General features: G+C 40.9%; 1 protein-coding gene across 2 annotated transcripts in view; it reads left to right on the top strand.

Moving 5' to 3' along the window:
- FREM1 (FRAS1 related extracellular matrix 1) overlaps positions 1-27,257 on the top strand; it is a gene marked incomplete at its 5' end in the record, with an annotated part of 141,777 nt that overhangs the window by 80,381 nt on the left and 34,139 nt on the right. For both annotated transcript variants that reach the window (XM_080819605.1, XM_080819604.1), the window contains 6 exons: positions 2,232-2,377; positions 5,043-5,234; positions 9,469-9,733; positions 17,414-17,828; positions 24,367-24,568; positions 25,694-25,838. In XM_080819605.1, coding sequence (XP_080675731.1) covers positions 2,232-2,377; positions 5,043-5,234; positions 9,469-9,733; positions 17,414-17,828; positions 24,367-24,568; positions 25,694-25,838 — 1,365 coding nt within the window. The remainder of the gene's footprint in view (positions 1-2,231; positions 2,378-5,042; positions 5,235-9,468; positions 9,734-17,413; positions 17,829-24,366; positions 24,569-25,693; positions 25,839-27,257) is intronic.

The raw sequence follows: 27,257 nt of genomic DNA, 5'->3' as shown, positions 1-27,257 counted from the left end.
TCAAAGGGTGGTTGCAAGGATTAAATGAATTAAAATATGTAAAAGTATTTGAAAGATTGGCAAGTACAGAGGAAGTGCTCCTAGGTGGTAGTTATTATCATTATTAGAAGCTATTCTCACCCTAAAACCACAAAGATGACCCAGTTCCTCATTTATTTCAGTGCCAATCTATTTGGAAGAATAGTTTGTGCTTTGTCCATTTCTGCCCAACCTCTCCCACTTTATTAAAGCTGCTCACTTAAAAGTTACCCTTGGCCTTCCTACTGAATCGAATGGCTCGTCTTTCCTTGCTGGACCTTATTAGAGCATTTGCCTCCATTTCTTTGGAATGCCTTCTAGATGCTATAGTAGATGCTTCCAGAGTTCTGGGTCATGCTCCCTCAGCCCCCTGCTCCGTGATTGTAGTTGCTCTTGTGGTGGAACACACCAGGCTCACTGTCAGGGTCACATTACCAGTGCCTTGGTTCATCACTCCATTTGCCATGTAGCTCAGGGCTTTCTGTGAAGCAGCATTGGCTCATTTGGCCCATTTGGTCCAGACACAGCAGAAAACACTCTGACAGTAGCTCTCAACTTATGGGAGCTAGTGCATAAATAAATGTCCCACACTCCCATCCTTCAGAAGCACAATTTTTTAAAAAAGATTTTACTTATTTGAGAGAGAGAGAGAGAGAGAGAGAAATAGGGAGATAGAGAATGGGCAGAGAGGAGAGGGAGAAGCAGACTCCCCAGGAGCCTGATGCGGGGCTCGACCCTGGGATCATGACTGGAGCTGAAGGCAGATGCTTAACCAACTGAGCCACCCAGGTGCTCCAGAAGCACAATTTGAAGCATATTCTATATGGTTCTTCAAAGGATCCCCAGAAGCCCTGAGTCCATAGCCCTAAAAACACCTTTCGTTGCCTTACTCCTCCTGCTCTGTCTCGCTCCTCATTCCTCTCTCTTGCTTCCTGGAATCACTTCCCAAATAAATCACCTGCACCACGGTCCTTGTCTCATGGTCCCTTTTGGGGTAACTCAGACTGTGACATACTGCCCTCTCCTTTGGCCCCTCTGATATCTAATTCTGGTACCTTTCTCCAACGAGCTTGTTATCTTCTTCATCACATGGGCTTCCTTCCTGTTTTGATTAATCTGTTTCTATTAATGGCACCACTCACCTCCGGAATCAACCAGTCAGCTGATTCATTAGCCTTTGAGAGGAATGGGATTCATATCTTCTAGGAAAGAGGTGGGCAAAAATCACCTCCTTCTGCGAGGGAAGATGTCAGCTCTGGAGATGCAAAAGTGTCACCAAGTACAAGAGGTTAGAAGTGAGGTGTCTGGGCTCTGGCTTGTCAGCAGGGAGCCTGGAAGCTACTAGAATACCAGTTGATGCTACTGAAATGTCCTTTATCTGCATCCCAAGGAAACTTCATTGGTTTTTATGGGAAACCGAGCAGTCAGGTTGGACAGCTTTTGGCCTTATGTGGTGACCCAAACTGAAAGCTAGAAACAAAGGTGGAAAGAAATCCCTTCCTCACTTTGGTGAGACAAAGGAAAATGGCCGTATTAGCTTGGAGAGGAGTAGAGGACAGTAGCAGTATTTATAGCAAAAGCAGCAGCTGTTCATCCCAGCCCCGTCTTCAGGAAGCCAGGGGCTAACCTGGCAGGTGTACCACTTGGAAAAAACAATCGCTGTGAAGGGAATGCTGTCTACCCGGAATGTTATCAGGGAAAGGGAGCGTAATGTAGGGGGCCATGGATGGCCTAAGTGTCACCAGACTCATAAGAGGGCTCATAACAGTGCTTCAAAAAGGTACCAGAACCTGGGTGACTAAGCCAGTCAGTCTCTTTAAGTAAGTTTTTATCTGTAAAATTTGAATGATACTGTCTTGCTCACTTATGTCATGGAGCTGTTGTTGCAGCAAGTGAAATATTGGAAATAAAACCGTTCTATAAAATAAATTACAACAGAAAATGGTGAAGTTCAATGCATGGAAACAAGCAGAAGTCTTTAATTACTTCACACCATGTTCGCTGTGGCTGCCTAGTTGCCTTTTAGGGCTTTGACGTGTAAAGTGAAATGAGAGCCTGTTTCATGAGCCCGACTCATCATTTTCGGTACCTTGGATAGGGAACAGCCTTCCCTAGCTGTTGAACATTGCGAACTGTGATAGTCCTTGTGAATGAGCCCTGCAAAAGCGATGCCTTCTATTTTCCTATCAACCTAGACATCTTCGTTTCTACAGGAAGGCTGAAATTACCATGAAAATGGGTGAAACACGTATTATTTCTAGTGCCGTGCTTTCAGCCATAGATGAAGACTCACCCAGGGAGAAGATTTACTATTTGTTCGAAAGGCTTCCCCAAAATGGGCAGCTTCAACTTAAGGTTGGTGGTCTTTTTACTGTTCTTTTTCAAAACTGATGTAGCAGGTATACATTTTCTTAGTACACAGATTTCTATAACTGAAGTTATTCTCTAATAACCACATTTTGCCCAGAGGTAGAAAATTTAATTTTCATAGTTTGGGGTGAACTTACACCATGCTAAATTTTCTTACTCGACTCAGGGTAAATTCAAACACTGTCAAGGTTCTTCATTATTTCGCTTCCCCTGGGATCACACCTAGATTTTGGGAGAGGGGGGTGACTGGGGTAAAGAAAGTTGTCTAATTGCTGATGAGAACCATGCATCCTTTGAGATATCTTCATTCTTCCCAGATTTTAAAAAAAATGTTTAAATAGAGTTTATAGAGCACTTATTGTGGATATTAACCACCTGATTCTGAAGCTTGTATGGAGAGGCAAAATGCACAACATAGTGAACAAAAAGGAAAACAGAGTTAGAGGAATGGGACTCTCTGGCTTTAGGACTCACTATAAAGCTGCATTAATTCAGGTAGTCTGGATCTGATGAAGGAACAGATGAATAGATCAATGAGATAGAATAGAGAACCCAGAAGTAGACCCTCACGAAAATACAGTCCACAGATCTTTGGCAAAGGAGCAAAGGCAATACAATGGAGAAAAGATAGTCTTTTAACAAATGGTGCTCACCGGTCTGATTCAGACTGTGTGCTCGATGCCCAAGGAGGAGCCCAACTCACATGATAGATCAGTCGCTTGAAAAGGTCTCATGAGCAATCCATCAAAATGTTTGTTTGAATGATGGATGAAGTCTAGCAACAACCACTGCCAACCATCCCCAATGTGATTATTTGACTGAATGCTTAACTTTTAATATAATGTCAGCACAGTCCTAGAAGAGCAGTGAGGATTCATTCTGCGTGGAACAGCTTGATTATCTTAGATCGTAGGCACCATAGAGAATCAGAGTGAAGAGCAATCACTGATTTAAATTGAGGTACAGCTGTGTCCTTATTTCATTTCAAAGAGTAATGAAGCAGAAATGCAGCGAGAGCTCACACATTTGGGTAGCATGGGAAGTGAAGGGTTTGGGGTATGTGAAAATCCAGATGGGTCCCGCTTCCCGGTATGGCACCACATCATTCTTTCCCAGCTCCTCTGGGCTTTGCCAAGTCTCTCCGAGACCAGGGACTGGGACTGTAGGGCTCCTGGACTTTCCCAAGGGTTCTTGTGTTCTTGTTGATTTTCTGTAGTTTGAACCACCTTGAGTCTGACTCTTATTTTCTTCCTCTTTGGAGGTTGCAAATGATTTTGTCAAGCCAGAGCCGGCATTTGGGAGTGCAAATGGGGAATTGCATGGAGATGGGAGACAGGAAAAGCTATCTTCTGTGTTTACTTTCTCAGAAAGATGACAAACGAAGAAAGTTAAATAGAATGCAGGCCGTCCGGTTTGAAGCCTGAAAGAGTCTGTTTTAAAAACTAAATCTGGAAATAGGTTTAGGATGGAAACACATAATGACCTTAAATATTACAACATAACTAACTTTTAACCAGTGAGCCCTGGGGCAGAACATACCTCTGTATAAACATCAGATGAGCAGATATATTAAAGAAGAGGAAACTTTATCAAAGAGGGTGTAAAGAGAAGTGGTAACACAGTGGTGGGGGGGGCGGTGAGGCATTTTTGCCAGGAACTGGGGGTCTGTGGGATAATGTGTCAAAGGAAAGAAAAAAAAATCCAAGGATTTACATTTCTATTTTAGTCTCTTAAACCAGACAAGGAAAAGTACAGGATTATGTTATACAATAAGTTTGTAAGATGATATTTTTCTTGAATTATGTCAAATGACTTTCATGAGCTATTCTTGGGGAAAGTTATGTATCGTCAGAGAATAACAAGAAAATTATTATACATCAGATACAGATTTATTAATATTGTGTTTTGAATACTCTCAGTTGTCAGTTCCCCGTAATATAAGAACCTCTTTTAATTGAGAATACCACAATTTCTGCACTGAGTTTGGTACAGAATATATGCTTGACTGATGTTATCTTGTTTTTTAGAAGATACTGATAAAAAATAATATATGATTCTTGCAGTTATGTTTTTTTGCTGACTCAATATAAACGGAATGATCAGGAACTTGATAATTTTCTCTGGGCCTCAATAAAGCCGGGAAATGTACTGGGAGTAAATACATCCATTTTACTTTTGTTTTATCTAATTCAGATAAGTCCAGTGATAAACCAGTTTGAAAAAATAGGTTTGATTAATTGTATAATGATAGGAACTAAAAAAAAAAAAGGAACCCTCAAATGAAACATATTTAATTTTTAAAGAATCAATTTCAGGAGCTCGATTACCCACCTGCTCTCATTAATTGGAATATCTAATCAGCTATGATTGCTCATGATAAATACCTTGGAAGTAGCACCACTGTTGAATTGCCACAAGACTGTCAAAAATCCTTGGTTGAAGGTAGTTTTCTCCCAAGGTCTTACTTTGTTTTAATGTATTTCTTTGAAAGGAAAAAAAATAAGGTAAAATGGCGAAAAAATAAATTGCATCTGGAGTTTCCCTGAAATATCATTTCTATTGGAGGCTTCCGGGGAGCATGGAAAATATCCATTAACATAACTTGGAAAGAAAAAAACACGGGTGGCTGACTAACTCTGACACTTCTCAGATAGGGAGGGACTGGGTTCCTGTCTACCCCGGCATGAAGTGCACTCAGGAGGACGTGGACCTTAACTTGCTGAGGTACACGCACACCGGAGCGATGGATTCCCAGGACCGAGACAGCTTTACCTTCTACCTCTGGGATGGTGACAACAGATCACCAGCACTGGACTGTCTCATCACCATCAAGGATATAGGAAAAGGTAAAGACATCTCTCTCAACATGTATTGGGACCAAGTTTTAGAACCAGAAGTGAGCTGGTGTAAACACTCGAAGATTTTCAACTAAATCCTCCCTCCCTCCCTTCCTTCCTTCCTTCCTCCCTTCCTTCCCCCTCTCCTCTCTCTACCTCCCTCTCTTTTTGACTTACTTTCTTCTATCCCTTGTACCTGAAATTCCATCTCTTATGATTTGCTTCCCTGACTCCTCCCCTGCTCTGCCTGGGAGCTATGAGACTCATGATAGTAGCCCATCAATTTGTCATCTTTAGAATTTCGAGAGCCTACTGGAAATCCAGCCTTGCCCACGACATGGCAGCCCAGGCTGCGTTAAGAGTCAGGGTTTTCTCTTATAAGTAACATTTTACCAAATCAATATGGTAACTCTAATTTTCTCTTCAGGAAGAGAGTTGTTACTTGAAAAATGAAGTCTCAGAGGAAAAACATTTCCAGTATAATAAAAAAAAAAGGAATAAAAACATGTTTTGAAATTTAGAGCTCAAAAAAAGGAACTTTGTCATTGAAAAGGTTAGACTGTTGCTCGTTTTCACTGCGAAAGTGCTAATACCCACTCTCTTAAGGACAGGGGAGAACACGAGGAGATACTAAGCTGCTCTTGAATGAAGCAGACCCATTTGTGTAATAGGACTCAGCAGCATCTAAGCGGGAGAAGGAGGAGGGTGAAAAAATACTGGGAAGAAAACTCAACAAGGCAAAGTGTAAGCCCTAATGTTACACGACTCTCGCTACCCCAAAGCGTTGCTTAGAGTTTATGTGAGGAAGGCACAATTCATTTCTTGTTCATCTGCATCGTCCCAGAGTCTCTGTATTCTTAGGACCAAGCATATTCTTGCATCTTCAATACATTTTTGATTGACAGAATGCTTCCTTTTTTGCCTTGCTGCCAGGAAGCTCAGAGGGCGGCGATCTTACATCACCCTTATGACCGAGTTCCAATAGTCCTGACTCTTTCTCTATTCAGTTGCTGTCAGCTTGATTGATTTTGAGATGTTCATTTGGGGTTCTAAAATAACATATTTTATTAGCTTGTTTCCCGATTGTAAGATATGTTCTTTGAAGATGGCCAACAAGAGACCCTCAGAGAAGCTAGATACGACTGTATACATTTCTTTCTTTCCGCAAAGTAAAGGCTACTATGTTCATCATCAGTGTATGTCCAGGCGAAATGTAATGCAAGTCCTGTGTTGTGGAGATGGCTAATGTATTAGGACAGACTGCCCTTGGCTAAGCACAGTGCATTCACGGGGGGTGGGGGGAGAGTTCTGCTCTACACAACCATCTGGGGATTTTTTCCAACTAGAGGATCCTTCCTGTCTGAAGGCCTTGGAGACTCTCCGGAAGTGAAACATGGAGGAAAATGAGAGGATGTCTGGCTCGGGCTTGGAGGCACCTGTCTTCTGCACCTTCCAGTGGCCGAATCATAGTCCCATGCCACATTAGGGGAGTCTGAGCAGTGGAAACTCTAGTGGTGTGCCCAGGAAATGAGGGTGGTGAGCGCCTGGCTAGTCTCTGCTGGAACTGACCTGTGATCCTTCTCCGAAAGGATGCGTGAACACTTACATTAAACAGATACCTTAACCTACTAGCATTTTCAGAAGTTCCAGATTGCTTTTCTTTGCTCCTTTTTACATCATGGTGTGTTTTACCTCTCTAGAGTGTTGTAATTTTTTTTTTTAACTTAGTGTGAATTTTCTCAGGTTGTAGCATAACTTGAGAACTGTCATTATTCATCTCTGAATAAAACTACACTGAATATTTAGACTAAACCCTAACCCTAACATCGAGCATCTGGATTGCCTCCGTTTGAGAGTGATTATAAATCACATCAGGCTCTCCAGTCGTTCTGCGGCTTGTGACTCACACGTGGCAAAAATGATATGAGTTATCTTTGAGAGAAGCTTAAAGGGACTTCATCTACAGTTGACCTTGAACAGTACTCTGCTGTCACTGCGCTGAAAAACTGCGTTGAGGGAAAGCCCAGATGCTCTTCCTCCCCTCAGATCCATCTTCTGCTGCTGGTGAAACATTCTGTAGGTGATTTTTATGTCCTGGGCTTTGTTCATTCTTTTTACTCCCTTGATTCATCTTGACTCCCAGGAGGCAAGCCCCATCTGGGGCTCAGGTTTTGATTTAAAGTTAAGATGCTCTCTGATTCTCCATTGCACCTAAGTTGGATAGCATTTTGAGTTAAAAGCACCAATAATCTACCAAAAAGACCAATTTAATCATCTGAAACAGAGTTTCTCAGTCTTAAGATTACTGACATTTTGGGACAGATAATTCTTTGTTGTAATGGACTTTTTTTTTTTTTAAAGATTTTATTTATTTGACACAGAGAAACACAGCGAGAGAGGGAACACAGGTAGAGGGGATGGGAGAGGGAGAAGCAGGCTTCCCACCGAGCAGGGAGCCTGATGTGGGGCTCCATCCCAGGACCCTGGGATGATGACCCGAGCTGAAGGCAGATGCTTAACGACTGAGCCACCCAGGCATCCTGTAATGGACTTTCTTATGCATTATAGGACATTTGGAAGCATCTCTGGCCTCTACCTATTAGAAGACTGTAGGAACCCCCAGTTATGACCACCAAAAATGTCTACAGACATTACCAAATGTCCCCTGAGGGCCAAAGTTGCCACTCATTGAGAACCACTGGTCTTTTTGTACTTCCTTGATATTTTATTTTTTTTGTTCCTCATCAGACCTAACGTCTTTTTAAATTTTATTGACAATTTGTATTTTTAAATTTAGAAATGGCATTTACTTCACACATATTTCTAGTGTTCGAGTTTGTGCTCTGAAGTCAGATGGCTAGATTACAAATTCTAACTCCATCCTGTATTTTATTATTTTTTAAAGATTATTTGCTTGCTTATTTATTTATTTATTTATTTGACAGAGAGAGAGGGAGAGAGGGCAAGCGCAAGTAGGGGAAGGGGCAGGAGGAGAGGGAGAAGCAAACGCCCCTCTGAGCAGGGAGCCCGATGTGGGGCTCGATCCCAGGACTCCAGGACCATGACCTGAGCTGAAGACAGATGCTTAACCAACTGAGCCACCCCTAGCTCCACCTTTGATTAATTGAATCATCATTAGCAAGTTAGTTAGCATTTTCCTGTATCTTAGTTTCCTCATTTATAACCTGGGAGATTATATATAGCCTACCTCATAGTGTGAAGTTTAAAGAGCCTTACCCCTGTGCCTGACATAAATTAGAAGCTCAATATTGGAGTTATGATTTTTTAAGTGAATAATGTGAACACAATTGGATTATCATCCTTAGTTTGTAAAACTGCACCATTCATCCACATGTGGCCCACGTCTCCTCCTTTATGCATTTCATACACGCATTCATTTATTCTCTTTTAAAGATGTAATACACACCTGTGCAACCACCATACAATTCAAGGACTGGAATGCTGACAGTAATGCACATCTACCCATGGGCTTCTCCCATCCTGCCGTGAGAACCATCATCCTGAATTCAGTGTTCATATTCTTACTGTGGTTTATGGTCTTTGGGACTTGCTCATGCAAGGGACAAATGGTAACAAGCTACGTCTGTGTTCCATGTGCCTCTAGTTCACTCATTTCTCTACTGTTTACAATTCAGTTGTGCCATTAGATCAGAGTGTGCTTACGTATTTACTTTTTGAAAAGGCATTTGGGTTAGCATTTTCCAATGAGGACAGGGCTGCAGTGGCCATTCTGGTCCCATCTCCTGGGGGCCAGTGTGTGCTTCTCTCCAGCACACAGCTGGAGTGAAGTTGCTGGGTCACGACCAATGTGAATATCCTACTCCTTATAGCATGTCGCCAATTGTGTACCCATTTACATTCCTACCAGCGGTATCCTCTTCAACACTGGGTGTCATCAGAATTTTAAATTTTTGCAAATCAGAGAGTCACGACCTGGTTATAACTTCTTGTGATCTTGATTGGTATTTCCACGGTGATCGATGAGCTTGAGCATTTTTTTGTATCTCTGTTGGCCATATGTGTTTCTCCTGCTGTGTCTTATCTGCTCCAGTCTTTTGCCTGATTCTTTTATTGACCATAATTCTATCAACCTTTCTAAACCATAGTAGTTTTGATTTCTACAGTTTGGCCTTTGGCTTTTTACCTTTACCTTGGACATCTTTTTTTTTTTTTTTTTTTTTTTGGAATTTGGGTCTTGACTGCAAGCTTTTCTGCTGTGCAGGTGATATTGTCATGCTTGTGAAACCGCTGGTGGTGTCTAAAGGTGACCGGGGTTTCTTGACGACCACCAGTCTCCTTGCTGTGGACGGAACAGACAAACCTGAGGAACTGCTCTATGTCATCACCTCCCCTCCACGGTTTGGCCAGGTCGAGTATGTCCGCTATCCTGGAGTCCCCATCACAAGCTTCAGCCAGATGGACATAGCAGGACAGACAGTCTGCTATGTGCATAAGAGCAAGGCAGCTGTCTCCCGTGACACCTTCAGGTGAGCCCCAAAGAAACTTTTCAGAACCCCTTCCCTGGATTAATGCTTAGACAGACCAAAGGTGGCAGAAAATGAATTCTTTTCCAACTCCGATACAGTGTTGGTCTTCTGCTGCCTAGATATATGAAAGGTGAAGGGTACGATTAATTGGACAATAGCAAAGCAAGAAATTAGAGCCTGTTGTTTAAAAAAAAAAGCACATCTAAATGCCAGCTGTTCTAGGGAGAAGAACTAAACACCTTTGAGCCCCACCTAAGGAGAAACTAAGTGAATTTTCTGCTTTTATGGGGTATCTTTTTCTATCTGAGGAAAGGTATTTAGTGGAAAACATTAGGCAGAAGCAGACATGGCCTTTTGACATGATGTGTTCCAGGATCTACATCATAAATCATATTGTTATCAAGTTTCCCCATAGAAACAATGTTATAATTGGGGGCTGTATACCTATTTAAGAATTCTGTAAGAAATAAATCATTGGGATGAATAACAATCTGGTGAAAAGACAAAGACATGACACTAATGAAAGTCCACGTTCATTTAAAATATTGAAATCTATTTCTAGTCACAAGACTAGAAGGAAGACAAACTCTAGAGGAGCAATCACTTAGCAGTCCCCAGAGCTGCCTGCTCTCAAGGTCCTTGATAGAAATTCAGATCTCCAGGGCTGGGATGAGAATCTAGAAATCTTGAGGTGCCTGAGAGGCTAAATTGGTTGACCATCCAACTCTGATTTTGGCTCAGGTCATGATCTTAGCTTCCCAAGATCTAGCCTCGAATTGGGCTCCGCACTGGGCATGGAGCCTGCTTAAGATTCTCTCTCTCCTTCTGCCCCTCCCTGTCACCCACACCTGCCTCTCCTCCCAATACCCCACCCTGGCATTCTCTCTCTCTCTCTGTCTTTAAAAAAGGAACCTAGAAATCTTGGTTAGACTAGCCTTTGGGGGAATCATTGTACCTATGCAGTCCTGAGTTTTACCAATTAACATGGAGGCCCTGAGACCATTGGTTAATTTGCCATACTTGAAGAGCTTCTTACCCCCAGTACAGTTTTCACCATGTCAGAATACAGCTTCCAATATGGTGCCTGGCTTACTCAGTCAGTGGAACATGTAACTCTTGATCTCGGGGTTGTGAGTTTGAGCCCCACAATGGCTGTAGAGTTTCCTTAAAAATAAAATCTTAAAAAAATGTCAAAATCTTAAAAAAAATCTCAAAAGAGCACTATAAATTAATGTAAATGTAGCACTTATTACCATCATATATTTTCTCTCTCTAAATTCTATATGTTTGCTATGAGAGACATTGTTTAAATGTCAGTAAAGATGATTTTGCATGCCTTCTTGGAATTACGATTTGGAAAGATGATTAAGATAATTAATTGTTAAAAAATTTGGGGAAGTTTGAACTTATATTTTCTTTTTTTTTTCTCTTGACAAAATGTCCTTAATAAGTAGATAATCATTTGGTTGATCAATATCCAAATAACAATTTAATGTTTGAGTGTTGCTAAGCATTAACTAAAATGTCAGATGTGGGGATTCCTTTTCATGCTGGTTCTTTCACTCCAGAAGTGGTAGAGTTGTAGACACTACACTCTCTACCACTGTGTGTAGACTGTGTAGACATAGTCTTGGGGTCAGTTACCACCTTCATTACTTACCACTCTGTGGTCAAATCACACTTCCTCCTGTGCTCTTGTGTCCTCTTTGTGAAAGGAAATGATGCTCATAGTACTTGTTTTGCCGGGGTGATGGGAGGTATAAATGGGTTTATGCATGTAAAGTACTTAGAAAAATATGTGGCACATAAGAAGAACGAAATAAGTATTAGCTGCTCTTATTACTACTATTATTATTGATACTATTGTTCTTATCATTGTTTATTATGTTCTTTCCTTGGCCCCCTTTTTCTGCCAATGTTTATAGTACCAAGATTAATCCTGGAGGAAAGAAATTACACAGAAGAGTGACGACTGTTCTTTCTTCCCCAGTTACTTATGGAGGTTGGGTGCTTCTTGGCTTAATCAATGTATATCAGATTTAGGGCTTTTAATTTTACACCCATTTCTGGAACTGCTTACTCCTGTCCATTCCCACCTTCCCCGGTCAGTGCCCATGGGAGAGTCTGTGGAAGACGTTAATAACTGTTTGGAGAAAACAGTGACCCCGCCAATGAATACATATAGATGTTTGGAAATCAAGCTTAGATATTAATCAGATGGTGTTGAGGAGTAGAGAATGAAATACAAAATTTCTGTATTTGAGGATTGAAGATACTCTAAAAATTTCCTAATTCACACCCATAGAAAGTCATACAAGGTGACATTTTAGAAATCATTTATCCTAGGAATTTTTAATTTTATTTATTTATTATTTTTTTAGAGGGGGAGGGGCAGAGGGACAGGGAGAGAGAGAATCTTAACAAGGCTCCACGCCCAGTGTGGAGCCCGATGCTGGACTTGACCCCACGACCCTGAGATCATGACGCGAGCCGAAACCAACAGTTGGATGCTTAACTGACTGAGCCACCCAGGTGCCCCAAGAATTTTTTAAATATTTAGATCTTCAAGAGATTTACTGGGAAGATTGATAAAAATACATCCTTGACTCTCACTCCAGAGAGATGACTCTGCTAAATCCAGTCTTGGGCCAGAAATCTGTATTTTTCAAAGCTCTCCAGAAGATTCTGAGGGCAGTCATCAGGACTAGCAATCACTGGTCTGGTCCAGTCCATTGTTCCAAGCACATTCTATGGAGCTTTGAGGATTTACAAAAGCCCTCTTGGGGCCTCCCGGAGACGGAACATGAAGGAATTGAATTGGTGAGGCTCTGGGACCCTCACCCCAGTTTACTTATAAAGCTTTCGGGGTTTTTTTTATTGTTTAATTGTTGTTTTTATGTTTTGTTTTTTTTTTTTAATTGTTTTTAGTTTGTTTTGTACGCTGGGCTCCTGGGCAGGATTTTCTTTTAGCAAAAAGCCTGTGGCTCTGTTTCTCAGAGTGAGTAATTTGGGCTGATAGTTACACAAAGATGCAAAATGACCTGGGTTGGTATAGGGAGAAAGCGATAAATGACAGGGAATCCAGAGTAAGCAACTACTCCCTTGTAGTCCTGTCAATCCTCCTTATTGTTTCAAGAAAGAAATCTTAGGCTGGGGCTCATATGGTTTTAACAGCTCTTCAATATTAACTGCTTTCCTTTTTAGCAGACAATACTGGCCTTGGGTTCTAAGCCGTTGGACCACAATACCTAGCTAGAATTAAAAACATCGTTTTCTTGCATTTATTTTTGCAGTATTTATGGGATTAAGTTTTTAGTAGTAAACATTTTCAGCTTTTCCAGTTAAAAGATTTTCTTAAATACATGTTTTAAGTACAAGAGTGAGTTGATCTAAAGCAAAATAGTAATAAGAGTATAGGTGGTAGAAGAATATGGCAAAAATTATGAAGATGTTGTTTGAACCTAGGAAACAGGAGTCAAAAGACACTGATTTAGTCCAATCCCTTCATTTACACGGAGAAAAGCTAGTATTGCTTGAATACCTGTGATGCATCAGGCAGTGTACTAGACTTTTTTGTCGATCATTTTCCTTAAGCCCTATGCCACTACCTTGAGAGACATGATTTGGTCCCATTTTATGCATGAGAAAACCAAGATTCCAAGAGGCATAGAAAGTCATCTACATTGATGTCACTGAGTATCAGCCAAACTGTGGAGAAGATCTCATTTTTAAGAGACTTTTCTCTATTGTACCAAAAATTCATGGAGAAAATGCACCTGTGGGAAGAAACCTCCTCAATGTGTCATTCTGATGTTTGGCCAGCAGTCTGACATATTTATAATGGAGGAGCCTAACATCTGCCCCAGACCCATGTTTTAATCTTGTCATTTCAGTCCCCCAGTCGTGGGCTGCTGTGTTGTTTGTCAGGTGGAGCTAACCCAAAGCTGAGAGTCGGTCTTAATGAAAGTGTGTGATCGTGGTGCTTTTAAAAATTAAATAGATGCAACCAATCTAATCACCTAAATTTATGTCGCTTGCTGTTAAATCTGGCAAGGAATTTGGCTGGGTAGGAGAGATAAATTCTGTGGCACAGAATTTTTTCCCCCTTCTCTTTTTAATGTAAGATATGGCAGCATTAATTAAACGGGGGAGCTTAATGGTCAGATTTTACCTTCTGCAAAAATATTTTGTGAATCATAAATTTCTCCTGCATTGTTTGGTGCTGCTGGCCTGGAAGAAGGATTTGGCAGCACATTCGAGGACAGATGACACCAAGTGATTAGCAAGCTGACTTCAGCGGCTGGCAGCCGGGGACTAAAAGAACATGCTAATGTCCTCCATTTTGACATGCTGGCTGGACTTTTTTTTTTTTTTTTTTCCCGAGGAACTGGCTCTATTTATGATTCCATTTTTATCTTTTAAATGCCATGACAGATGGCAGATTCTTCAGCCAACTCTCTTGCCAGGAAATGCAGAAAGCCTGAATGCACCACCGTAATGGTGAAATCAGACCAGGCAGGCACCCCAGACGAATCTGAGAGCCATTCCCCAAATTTCATGAGGACAGTGGTCAATCCTATGGTGTCTCTTTTCAGGGAGGCTTAATGAGGGAAATGAAACAAAAATGGAGCCCCAGAAGAAGCTGCTCCCTTGATACCACCAGCTTCTTAACCTTGGAATGGACACCATCGTCGCAATGGCACTGTTGTTTCCAAACTTGAAAATAGATCTGGAAGGTTTCTTCAGGGGCGGTGGGGGAGAGCATTTGGAGGATCATCTGGTCAACCTTGGCGGACGCGAACAGCACTGACCTTGGTACCCTTGTTCTGCTAGGCTTGTTTTGACTGGGAAGCCAACCATGACCGTTCACCCTGTCTCCCTCTGATAATATGCCTATGAGTAGTTTGCATTGTTACTCATGAAAGTAGAAGGAAGTGTTTGATCTGGTCACGTTTAGAAATTTCATCCTTTTCGCCACTGGCTTATTAGCTCTCGGTCAGCACAGACAGCTGCCTCGGTGTCCCAGCTGGGAACACTGGCCTCAGTAAACATATTTCTTACTCTTATATGGTCCCTGGCTTCCCTTGCCCTCAGTCCCATCTGTCTGATGGCAGGCTGCCGATTTCCGACGTGGTCAGATCCCCATCATCAGGCAGGGAGGAGTCTGAGACGGACAGCCTGAATCCGAAGACAGCTTCAGTGTCCTCACGCAGGTCATGCATTGGTAGATAATTACGGCCGTCCTGAGGCTGAGCTTCGAGGTGTTTTCAGAACTCAGTCTCCATTGGGGAAAGTCAGAATGCACCCCCGTGACTCACTCAAGCACCCTCGACGCTCCTTACTCCTGAACCCCATCTCGCCCCTCCTTTCCCCTTTCTTCTCTACCCATATTTGACATGCTTTTAATGGAGTACACATTCTTTAATTTCTCTGATTAATACTAATGCTAAAAATGCAGTCCTTTGGCTTAAATTTGTGCTAAACTATAAACAGCTGATTTAAAACTTTCCACAATAGCACTTTGTGAGATAGGGATCTGATGGGGAGTAGAGAGCCACTTTATTTGAAATGGGAGGCGTGAAGCATGTTTCTGGAGGGGTGAAGTGGAAGAAAGAGAAATTGGAGACACTGAGGGAATGCCTCGTCTCCTTTTTTCTTTTTTCTTTTTTTTTTTTTTTTACTTCGGGTTAGATGATAGGCTCCAGCAAAGGAGACCTGAAAAAGTAACAGGAAAATGACGGAATAAAAGCATAATTCCACGAAAAGCTCTCCCTAAGAAATCATTATTTTCTTTTTTCTTTTTTTTTTTTTTTAGATCATGATTTTCATCTTAAAAATACATACCACTTGACATTTGAAACTGCCAAAGGGACTAATAAGTACAAAGATGAAGAGCACACAGATATTTTTCTGGGTGTGTTTCCTTTTGCTTTTTCAAAAATAACTAATTTTGTAAACCCTCATGATCCAGCAGTGAATTTGTCCTATTTGCTTAGAACAGACTTAGTAAACGTTTAGTTTTACAAAAGAACAACTGATTGTTTTGTTTTAAGGAAACTGTGATTTTGCTCAGTGTACAATTCTAAAGCTAGAATCTTTATCCAGACTGTAAAAATAATGCTGTGGAGAGAAAAAAGGAAAAACAGGTTAAATTCCTTACAAGTCAAGGTGTGTGAAATGTCGAAAATTTGCTTTATTTGTAAAATTTCACTTAGTTCACTTAGCAAAAAGGGATAGATTGGTTTTTCTTTGCATCACATTGTATTTTCCTTGTAGGCAGTCTTATCAACTAGATAATTAGAAAGCTCAAAAATTTTAGCTTAGCCTTCAAAGTAAAATCTGTGCTCGGCCAAACTCCTGTTCCTTTCCTGTCTGTCCAGCTGCTCTTTTCTCTGAGCCCTCTGCCTCAGGCAGGCTGGTCGACTGTTTGTGCTCCTACAACCTGGTTTCAGGTTGTCTCCTGTTCAAAAGCAAAGCAATCAACCCTTTAACCCTGAAGGACAAGACACATTTTACAAAGAATAAAGAACTTGTTAGTCAAATTTGTCAGATTAGCAAAATAAATATAAACCTCATACCTTCTCTAGTTAAAAAAAAAAAAAAAAAAAAAAAAAAGAACATCCAAAGAAAATTCTTAAGTAATTCCAGGTTATATTCTACTAAAACTTTTTTTTTTTTTTTTTTTTTTACATCTGTGGAATATAAGAGTATCTTCTCCATGAGTATTTCTAGCAACCATAGTACATGGAGAAAACTAACAGATAGAACTCCAGGATTATTTCGAAGTACACCTCTTTGGTCTACGGTGAATTCGTCAACTCCACTGAGAGCAGGGATTGGCTAACTTCTTGGAGTTTCCATACTCTCAGTTGCCCTTCAAGTCAAATATACACATGGACACGTTCTAAAGATAATTTCAATTGGTTTTCGTGTTGACCTTGGCAGTGGTGGGTGGCCTCTGATTTAGTGATCAATGAAATAAAAAACACATTATGGTATCATAAATCCAGGGGCGTGTGAGAGATTTTGTGTACCTTGAGTTGAAATCATTTGAGCTTTCTCTCTAGCATTCTGCGGTGGTGCTCAGGTACCACAAGTCTGTCTTTGTGGTTTGTTAAACTGGCCTGTATTAAAAACCCTTTAAGAGCAGGAGGTGTGGGATCCGGAATCCTGGTTCCATTCCCAGCTTTGTCTCCTACCTGCCTTATGATCTCCCACTACATCTGTACCTTTCTTTTCTTTCTTTCTTTCTTTTTTTTTTTTTAAGATTTTATTTATTTATTTGACAGACAGAGATCACAAGTAGGCAGAGAGGCAGGCAGAGATAGAGGAGGAAGCAGGCTCCCCGCTGAGCAGAGAGTCCCATGCGGGGCTTGATCCCCGGACCCCGGGATCATGACCTGAGAAATACCACTGGCAGAATGAGGCTGTTCTATCACATGAGTATGCTGCGTTGTTGAGAAAACACTTTCGGGTGCAGAATGTCGTAGGTAATTTGTGTGTTACCTCATGACTGGTTTAAAGGATAGAACGATGTCCTTCTGCAGGATCTGCCCTTGGGCTCTCATTGGAGCCCCAGCACAACATGTCTTTTAGTAAAAGGTGTGTATTATTATCATTTCATTCCAGTAGATTCCACAAGATTCCATGCTGAAGGCTGCCCTTGCCTCTCTTTGCCAGATTCATCATCAGCAACGGCCTGCAGACCAAGCACGAGGTGTTTGAGATCATACTGGAGACTGTGGATAGAGCCTTACCTGTGGTGACCAGGAACAGGGGGCTGAGACTGGCTCAAGGGGCCACGGGCCTGCTCTCCCCTGACCTCCTCCAGCTGACCGACCCTGACACTCCAGCAGAGAACCTCACCTTCGTGTTGGCCCGGCTCCCGCAACATGGCCAACTTTACCTGCGGGGGACAGTGCTGCTTCAACATAACTTCACTCAGCGGGATGTGGACAGCAGGGATGTGGCCTACAGGCACCTGGGAGGGGACTCCCGGGCAGACTGCTTTACCTTTGTGGCCACAGATAGGACGAACCAAGGCTTTGTGGTGGAGGGAAGAGTGGGCCAAGAACCTGTTTCATTCACCATCCAGGCAAGTATGATGAGCCCATTGATCATTGCCACAGATGTAGAGAAAACAACTTTCCTCCATTCCTTCCTTCTTCCTTTTTTTTTTTTTTTAAAGATTTTATTATTTATTTGTCAGAGAGAGAGAGCACAAGCAGGAGTGGCAGGCAGAGAGAGAAGCAGACTCCCCGCTGAGCAGAGAGCCCAATGCGGGACTCAATCCGAGGACTTTGAGATCATGACCTGAGCCGAAGGCAGTCGCTTAACCAACTGAGCCACCCAGGCACCCCAACCTTCCTTCTCTTGTTCAAATATGTGCTGCGGGGTGGGTCTGCAGCATGCCAGGCATATTAATATGGACATATGAATGCAAAGCTTATTCATATGGACAAGACAGTTGCAAGAGTCCATGACAGGACGGAAAAAAACAGAAAACATGGGCTTTGGACTCAGACTTGACTAGGCTGGACTTTATTGACTAGGTTTGTCATTTATTAGCTGTATGACCTTAAGGGAGTCCTTTAACTCTTCTGATTCAACCTTTCCTCCTTTGAAAACCATGCCTTACAGCATTGTGGTGAGAATAAAATCAAATTAGATATGGCAGGCACTAGTATATTGCCCGAAATATAGTAGATATTCGATATCTTGTAACTACTGTTGTAATATCTAAGTGTTCTATTATGACGATACCTATTGGTTCACATCATCTGGTGGCTTTTTAATGGTTTTTGATTGAATATGTGAAAACGTACAAGGCAGCATCAATATTACACATGAAATAATGATGGTAAAACAATTGTAGCAGCTACAAGTGTTGGAGCGTTAGCTGTGGATCAGACCCACTTCACGTAAAGCTCATTTCCTTCTCAGGAAGAGGGGAGTTTTATTATCTGCATTTAATAGGTGTTCAGGAGTTCACAAGCTCAATAATGTGATCAAAACCATATAAAGACCCATGGTCTTTCTGATCCCCAGTTCTGTGCCCTTCCTCTGGCACTGCTCTGCCACAGTTATGTTGACTATTAGGATGATTTGGGGAGGGCATAATGTGTTTTTCCTTTTTTAATCAAAACCCGTCACCCTTGACTCCACTTTCCTTGGATGTAGTCTATCCTGTTCTACACACTTCTACCAACTGTAGAAGAGATAAATCTACATGTTACAGTACCTTCTGATTATGTGAAATAATCATAATTTTCCCTTGCTCTTTAGTCTCTGTATTGGTCAGCGGTTTTCAGGGGGACAGCACAAATGGGATGTATATATGGAATGAGAAAGGAAAAAAAAAAGAGAGAGATTTATTTTCAGGAATCGGCTCACCATTGTAGATTCTGACATGTCCAAAATCTGCAAGGCAGGCCAGCAGGGTGGAAATTCCAGCAGGAATTGATGTTGCAAGTCTCGATCTCAGGCAGTTGGGAGACAAAATTTTTTCCTATCTAGGGGACCTCAGTCTTTGCTCTTAATCAGTGTTCAACTGATTGGACTGATACCCACACTATGGAGGGTAATCTACATTACTCAAAGTCAACTGACTGAAATGTTAAGCCCAACTGAAAAATATCTTCACAGCAACATCTATCCTGCTGTTTGACTAAACAATGAGCATTCTAGCCAGCAAAGTTGACACATAAAGTGAACTATCACAGTCTCTGTCTAAAGTGGGATCTGAGTAGAAAGGTGGAGAGTCATGGTAGCATAGAGTGGATGCAGGATGAGTCTTTGGCTCTAGGAAGGTCCAGAAAAATGTCATAAGATTATGATGCACTGGGAGAAGAGACAAGGTACTGATGTCATCAGTATGAAAGAAGTACTTTGTATGTTGTAAAAAAATTTTTTTAATTATATGTCTTAATTGTTATTTGCCTCATCCCACTCTTCAACCTATTAATATATTTTTTCCTGACTCCTGACTGCCCACTCTTGGTAGAGAAATGTAACTGTACTGTCCAACCAATAATACTTTTCTTGGTCTACTATGCTGCAAATTTGTAGGAGTTACACATTCTAAGTACAGGCAGGAAAGTTCCTTCCTACCCTGCAGAGTAGAGAAGGAAAAGGGAGTAGAATTTAGAAGAAGTATCAGAACTTAAATCAGGCCTGTTCCAACACCAACACTCATCTTACAGAGCATAGTTATTGTAAGAGAATGATCTCTTGGTAGTTGCAGAATTTACTGATTGGAGAAGGTTGAATATATGTTATGAAAGTTCTTTTTAATCCAAAGCACAAGGTATTTTTTGTCATAAAATAAAATTATTTTTTTAAAGATTTTATTTATTTATTTGACAGAGAGAGAGAGAGAGATCACAAGTAGGCAGAGAGGCCGGCAGAGAAGGTGGGGGAAGCAGGCTCCCCGCTGAGCAGAGAGCCCGATGTGGGGCTCGATCCCAGGACCCCGAGACCATGACCTGAGCCAAAGGCAGAGGCTTAACTCACTGAGCCACCCAGGTGCCCCATAAAATAAAATTATTGTAGACAGGGACAGCCTCAAACTTTCTTCCATAATTCCCCTGAATTTTCTGGTCTTTCAGAGCAGAGAGGTCAGGCAGTTTAGGAATTAAGTGACGGATGCCCCTCAATACCTTGCTTTCAAGAGCTTCTTTGGTGAGACAATATAATGTCCACCACTGAGTCACGAGTTGGTCCAAATAAATCTCTCAAGTGTGGGGGTACTACTCTTTTGGTCCCATCCTGAGTGGAATCAAAGACAAAGCCACCGGACTTCACAAGTGTAAAACACAGCTGCATTTCGCTGAAACATGCCCAACCGGACATCCATGTTGTAGGAAATCCTGGCTGTGTGACCAGGACACCGAAGTCTTGCTTCAGTGAGTCCTGTACTCCTCTAAATGGGGATGGGGCTGGGGGTAAGGGAGGAAGGACCAGTGTCGCTGCCCTCTATGGTTTACCTGTGTCTGAGATCATTGTCGGTGAATCCAGCACAAGTTCTCAAAGGATGTAGCCTTCTTTTCTTAAAAAAAAAAATGGCTTGGACTCTGATATTTTGAAATGCTTCTGACTTACTAAGCCAGAAGAGCTGTTTTTGAAGAAGTTTAATGGGATTAGGGGCAAGTGTGACCGAAGACACAACAGGAGACCATGTAACCAGAGTTTTTATTTTTTTAAATATTTTTAAAAATATATTTTACATATGTTAAGTATTTTAATATATAATATATTAAATATATAATAAAACTTAAATATAAAATACATTTATATAGCATTTATGTATTTATATAAAAATTTAAATATAAAGAAATTTAAATATATATAATAATATATATTTTAAAAATATTTTTAAAACAAATCACAACAGGCATTTATTCCTTTCTCTCTCTTTTTTTTTTTTTTAAGATTTTATTTGGGGCGCCAGTTTGGCTTAGTCGTTTAAGTGTCTGCCTTCGGCTCAGGTCATGATCCCAGCGTCCTGTAATTGAGCCCCTCGTCAGGCTCCCTGCTCAGCGGGAAGCCTGCTTCTCCCTCTCCAGCTCTCGGGCTGTGTTGCCTCTCTCGCTGTCTCTCTCTGTCATAAATAAAATCTTTTAAAAAAGATTTTAAAAAATAAATAAATAAAATCTTTTAAAAAAAGATTTTATTTATTTGAAAGAGAATGAGAGAGAGAGCAAGAGAGGGGCAAGGGGCAGAGGGAGAAGCAGATTCCCAGCAGAGCAGGGAGCTGGATGCTGAGCTCGATCCTGGGACTCCGGCATCATGACCTGAGCTCAGTTGCTCAACCAACTGAGCCATCCAGGGGCTCCACATTTATTCCTTTTGTAACACTTTTATTTTTAAGGAAAATACAACATAAACCCACTCCTGCACTCAGCTGGTTATAACATTGAGGCTTTCTTTCCTGGCTCCGAGTATTTTTATTTTTCTCACCTGCCATCCACCATCCCTCCTACTGGCCTCCTGGCCATCATGAGTAAAGCGGCTTCTCCCCCAAAAGGCCATGATAACTACGTGACTCCCCGCCTCCCAGCCAACTGCGCAGCTCTGAGGTTGTCATGCACAATTTTTAGGAGGGGAGAATGACTGTAACTTTCGAAAATTGTTGTTGCTTTCTTTGTAAAATAATTGTTTATTGTAAACAATTCATAAGCTACAGAAAGGGACAAGAAAAACATCCTTCTCAGTCATACCACTCAAAGATAACTACTTTTGGGGCACCTGGGTGGCTCAGTCGGTTAAACATGTGCTTTTGGCTCAGGTCACGATCCCCAGGGACCTGGGATGGAGCCCCGAGTCAGGCTCCCTGCTCAGCAGAGTCTGCTTCTCTCTCTCCCTCTGCCCCTCCCCCTGCTCACGCTCTCTCTCCCTGTCTCTCTCTCAAATAAACAAAATTTGAAAAAGCAAAAAACAAAACAAAAATAACTACTTTGGGTGGCTTCCTTTCATTCTTTTATTCTGTGCAATTAAAAAAGTAGGAGGATATGATATGTACTATCAAGCATATTGCCTGTTTCTCCCCTTCATTGTGTTAATGAAAATTTCCTAATGTCATTAGATCTTTTTTGAAAACATAATTTTTAAAAGCTGAATAAGACTCAGTGTCAGGTAGAGATGGTTTGTAAATCCTCCGTTGGACTTGTAGTTTTATGGATTTGTTTTGTTAATTGCTATTATAAATTATATTTAGTGAACATATATATGTATCGATGTGTATGTGTGCGTATGTGTGGAGATTTTATATATATATATGTGCATATATATATATGCACATATATATATATAAATGCACATATATATATATAAAATCTCCACACACAGTTTGTGTACACATCTAATTATTTCTGCAGGACATACTCAAAAAGTGAAAGTTTTGATCAGAGTATATATACTTTTGTTATATATATATATATACACACACATATATATATGTATATATACATATGTACATATATATATATATGCCAAATTTCTCTCCAGAAAATTTTCACTTATTTGCACCCCTACCAGCAAAAGATAAAAATGCCTGCTCTTCCAAACAGTTACCAACACGATGTATGATTATTCTTGTGAGTGAAAAAAGAACCTTGCCAACCTGAGAGGGAAAAAAATATTTGATTGTTAGAAAATTCCATATGGAAATACATAATGAAACCTCATATTTCCCCCACCCAATGCCACTGAACAGAACAGGTTTATGTCAGTGCTCCCAGAATTTTATCTATGTCTGTATGAACATACAGATGAACAAAAACGGTACTGTAGTCATCTCCTCTGCCACAGCTTATTGTTTTGTTTTGTTTTTATTTTCATTTTTTTACCAGTTCACATTCAGTTGTGGAAATTATTTATTTTCAGTTCCTCCTACCTCGGTTTTTAAAATAGCTGAATAATAGTTTATTATATCATCCTCTACCAGACTGTATGAGTCTTATCATGGCACTTACTCTTTACTTAGCTAGGGTGAACCAAGATTTGCAACAGTATCATTTGGGGATAAATGGAGTCAAGACCTGAATGGTTGGGAGTAAGAGGAATAGGGACCATGGTCCTGTACCAGTTGTCCAGTATGAGTGGCCAACTGTGCTTATCATTCAAACCTCCTCCTTCCCTAACTTCCGACAGTCATTTGCAAGATGGACCGAGATTCCTACCACTCCCGAATGAGCCCCTTTGCGGGGTCTGAGCCTTTGTGCCTCTCGCGCTCATGAGTGATTGCCATCCACTCAGTATCTTCGCAAACTGAGCCTACTCGCTTAGTTACGTGGTTCTCATCCTCAGTGAAATAAATACACAAATGCCTGTAAATAATCCCCTTTCATTATTTTTCTTACCAAAGCATTTCTGGGTATTTTTTGTTTGTTTTGTTTTTAAGAGAGAGAGAGAGAGTGCTTGCGTGGGAAGGGAGGGACAGAGAGGGGAGAGGAAGAATCTTAAGCAGGCTCCATGCTCGGCATGGAGCCAATCCAGACCTCGATCTCACAACTCTGAGATCAAGAGTTGGACGCTTAACTGACTGAGCCACCCAGGTGGCCCAGTGTTTCTGTTTTTTATTCAATATTTATGACATTTGAGCAAAGTTGTGCCCCCCAAATATTCAATTCATTCGTGATGCATATCCTTATGTAAATGTTCATAATCTTATTTCTTATCACCAAATACCGGGAAAATGGAAGAATCCTCCTCGGGAGCTAACGTTAAGTTTTCAATACAGTTCTTGGGTCCATTTTAATGTACTCATTCAACAAATACTCCCTGAGCTGTTCTTATGGTTCAGGTTCTGTGCCAGGTACAGGGAATAAAGGGAGGGGTAGGGGTGAAGATGTGATGTGTGCCATCAGAGAGCTTGTGTCCCAATAGGAGAGTTAGACAACGGACAATTAACAAGCTGGGTCAAAGTTTACAATGGAAAGTTATGATTATGATATGGCATTATGATATTTACTGAGGATACTATGAATGAGCCAGCCTGTAACAGAAATGAATAAGTGAGGAAGATAAGGAATCCGAAATTTGGGCTAGATTATCACTGTTAACCATTTAGACCCTATGTTGCTTGGAGATGAGAAACCTTTGTATAAGACTGTACATCATTATTGACTATCCAGGTTGACCAGCTGGACAAAACAGCCCCCTACATCACACACTTGCATTCCCCTTCTCAAGTGGGGCTCCTGAAAAGTGGATGTTATGGGATTTACCTCACTTCCCATGTGTTGAAGGCATCAGACCCTGACACCGATGACGATCTGATCATCTTTAAGATTTTACGAGGCCCCCAACATGGACATCTGGAGAACACAACAACAGGTACTTGCCTTCCTTAATCCTTGTAATTGCTCATCTTAAAATACCCCATAGCTGGCAAGGCTAGAGAGTAATTTAATTAAGTGTAGGCCCATTTGGTAAACACTCCCCAGGGCTTACTGATAGAGGCAGTTTATAAATCAATATTGGTGCTAAAGAGAGTTTGAGGCTGAGCAATCCCAAATTCATCTCGAGTGGGAGAATCAAGTACTGATGCGCAGCTGTTTATTATTTTTTTTAAGATTTTATTTATTTATTTGACAGAGGGAGAAATTGCAAGTAGGCAGAGGGGCAGACAGAGAGAGTGGGGGGAAGCAGACTCCCTGCTGAGCAGAGAGCCCAATGCCGGGTTCTATCCCAGGACCCTGAGATCATGACCTGAGCTGAAGGCAGAGGCTTAACTCAGAGACACCCAGCCACCCCTGGTAGTCTTTTTTTTTAAGATTTTATATATTTGTCGGAGAGCACAAGCATGGGGAGCAGCAGGCACAGAGAGAAGCAGGCTCCCTGCTGAGCAAGGAGCCAGATGTGGGACTTGATCCCAGGACCCCAGGATCATGACCTGAGCTGAAGGCAGACACTTAACTGCTTGAGCCACCCAGGCATCACGCAGCTGTTTATTATTTACAATTCTTTTTAACAGCCAGACTGTAATATAGTCAGAGGAACACACAGTGTCAGGACCAATTTCATATTTGTGACTAATTTTTTTTTTCTAGCAGGAATTCTAAATGATGTCAGTTCATTAAACAAACAAAAAAAATTGGGAGGGGTATAGTGGTTTCTCTGGATTGCATTTTATTTCTGCTTTATGAAGACAATGATCAAAATATGTCACTAAAAAGGATGGCACAGAATTAGATTTTATTACTGGATCTTCCTACTCTCCCTCTATTTTTATATTTTCTTTAAGGCACAATATTTCTGAGCCAAAGTAAATTTTAAAGCCTAATTTAAGCTTATTGCATATGACTTTTGAGATACTTGCAATAATGTTAATTTCTTTAAAAATATCTACTTTGGCTGTTTTTAAAGCTCTGCTTAAAATAAAATTGCCATATAATTTATCAGCTTTTATTTAATATTTTGCTTGATTTCCCGTGAAATTCATTCATTTCTTTCTTATAGGTGAATTTATCCATGAGAAATTTATCCAAAAGGACTTAAACAGTAAGACCATTCTTTACATCATAAGCCCATCTTTGGAAGTGCATTCAGATATCATGGAATTTCAAATCATGGACCCCACAGGGAATTCTGCCACTCCTCAAATGTAAATTATTTCACTTCTTCAGTGGTCCTATACATAGTAATGTCCAGAATATACCTGATTATAAATGTGAAATATTCATTTTAAAACAAAATCCAAGGATAAATTGGTAGGCCATTTTAGAAGCTCGTCGAATTCATTTTGGAGAAAGAATTTTCTTTCTACTGGGAGATAATGGGAAAGCCAGTAGCCTTGTATGCTATGGGAATATTAAAAAGTTAAGGTATAGAGTGTTGGATCATTCATATTACTCATGTAAATACATGCACTTTGGCACAGAGAACAGTTTCTGTCTTGATAGTTCACTCACACCCACGACTGAGCTTTTAGGCTCATGGACAAATCATGCAGCAAGAGGTCACTCTAGGACTGCGTTAGTAACCCGTCTTTGAAAATACCTACAGCAGGAAGAATGGGGTAATCAGGAGAGGCCCGCAATACATCTCTTGCCTCCAAAGAAACCAAAAAACCTTCCCAAATGATGACTTGTGACTGCTTCTGTAAGTTAAACTGATCACAGAAGATGAAGGCAGCGTAAAGGGAAATACTGGGTAACAGAAATTGTATGAAATGTGCAAGGGTATTAAATCCTCACAATGAACAAGATGAACAGACCATCCTAATGTTTTGGACTGGGCCCCTGTTCTAAATTCTCTTGAATGCAGGGCTTGAATAATTTACCAGTTATCAGATAATCACAGAAAGTTTCATCAGAGTCCAATTCTCCTTATGCTGTGTTTTTCTTTCGAAATTTGACACACTTTCCAGTGCCCTCATAGAAAAGTTGCTCATTTCTCCTAAATTCAGTGTTTGCCGTAACCTCGTCAATCTACACATTGTAAGAAAGCACAGCCTCTTTATGGGCCTTTTATGACAGAATATGGACGAAGGAAGACAACAAATTCACCGCTGGTCCCCCCATTTTTACTTTTTCTGACTGAATTGTAGTTCCAACAATTGCCAGCAGAGGTCTCTATAGTCATTGTTAGAAAAATGTATCCTCTGCAAAATTCATTCCCAGAGTCCCACCTCCACTTGCCCTGATAAAGAGTAGCGCCTGGCCCAGATTCATAACCTTCACAGATTTTTATTGAGTGGCTGTTATATGCCACGTTTGCAGTACTAGATGCTGGGGAAATAGGCATGAATAGGGAAGACCTGGGCTTTGACATTAAAATATAATCATGAGGTTATAAAACTAAAATGGAGGACCACCACCCATTAAACTGATCTTATGCAAGAGAAATGATTCCTTGGCATTAAAATCTTTATTGAAAATATATTACCTAATTGCACCTTCAGATGGGTGTCCTCCAGTTCTCAAGAAAATGAAAAAAAAAATCCCGCTCCAAAATCATTAATAAATTGATTATATTTGTTTTTTTAATAATTCAACTAAAGAATGGGACTATTGACCAGACT

Source organism: Martes martes (assembly GCF_963455335.1).
Source record: "Martes martes genome assembly, chromosome: 12".
NCBI classification, from domain to species: Eukaryota; Metazoa; Chordata; class Mammalia; order Carnivora; family Mustelidae; genus Martes; species Martes martes.
This window is presented reverse-complemented; position numbering and strand designations above follow the sequence as displayed.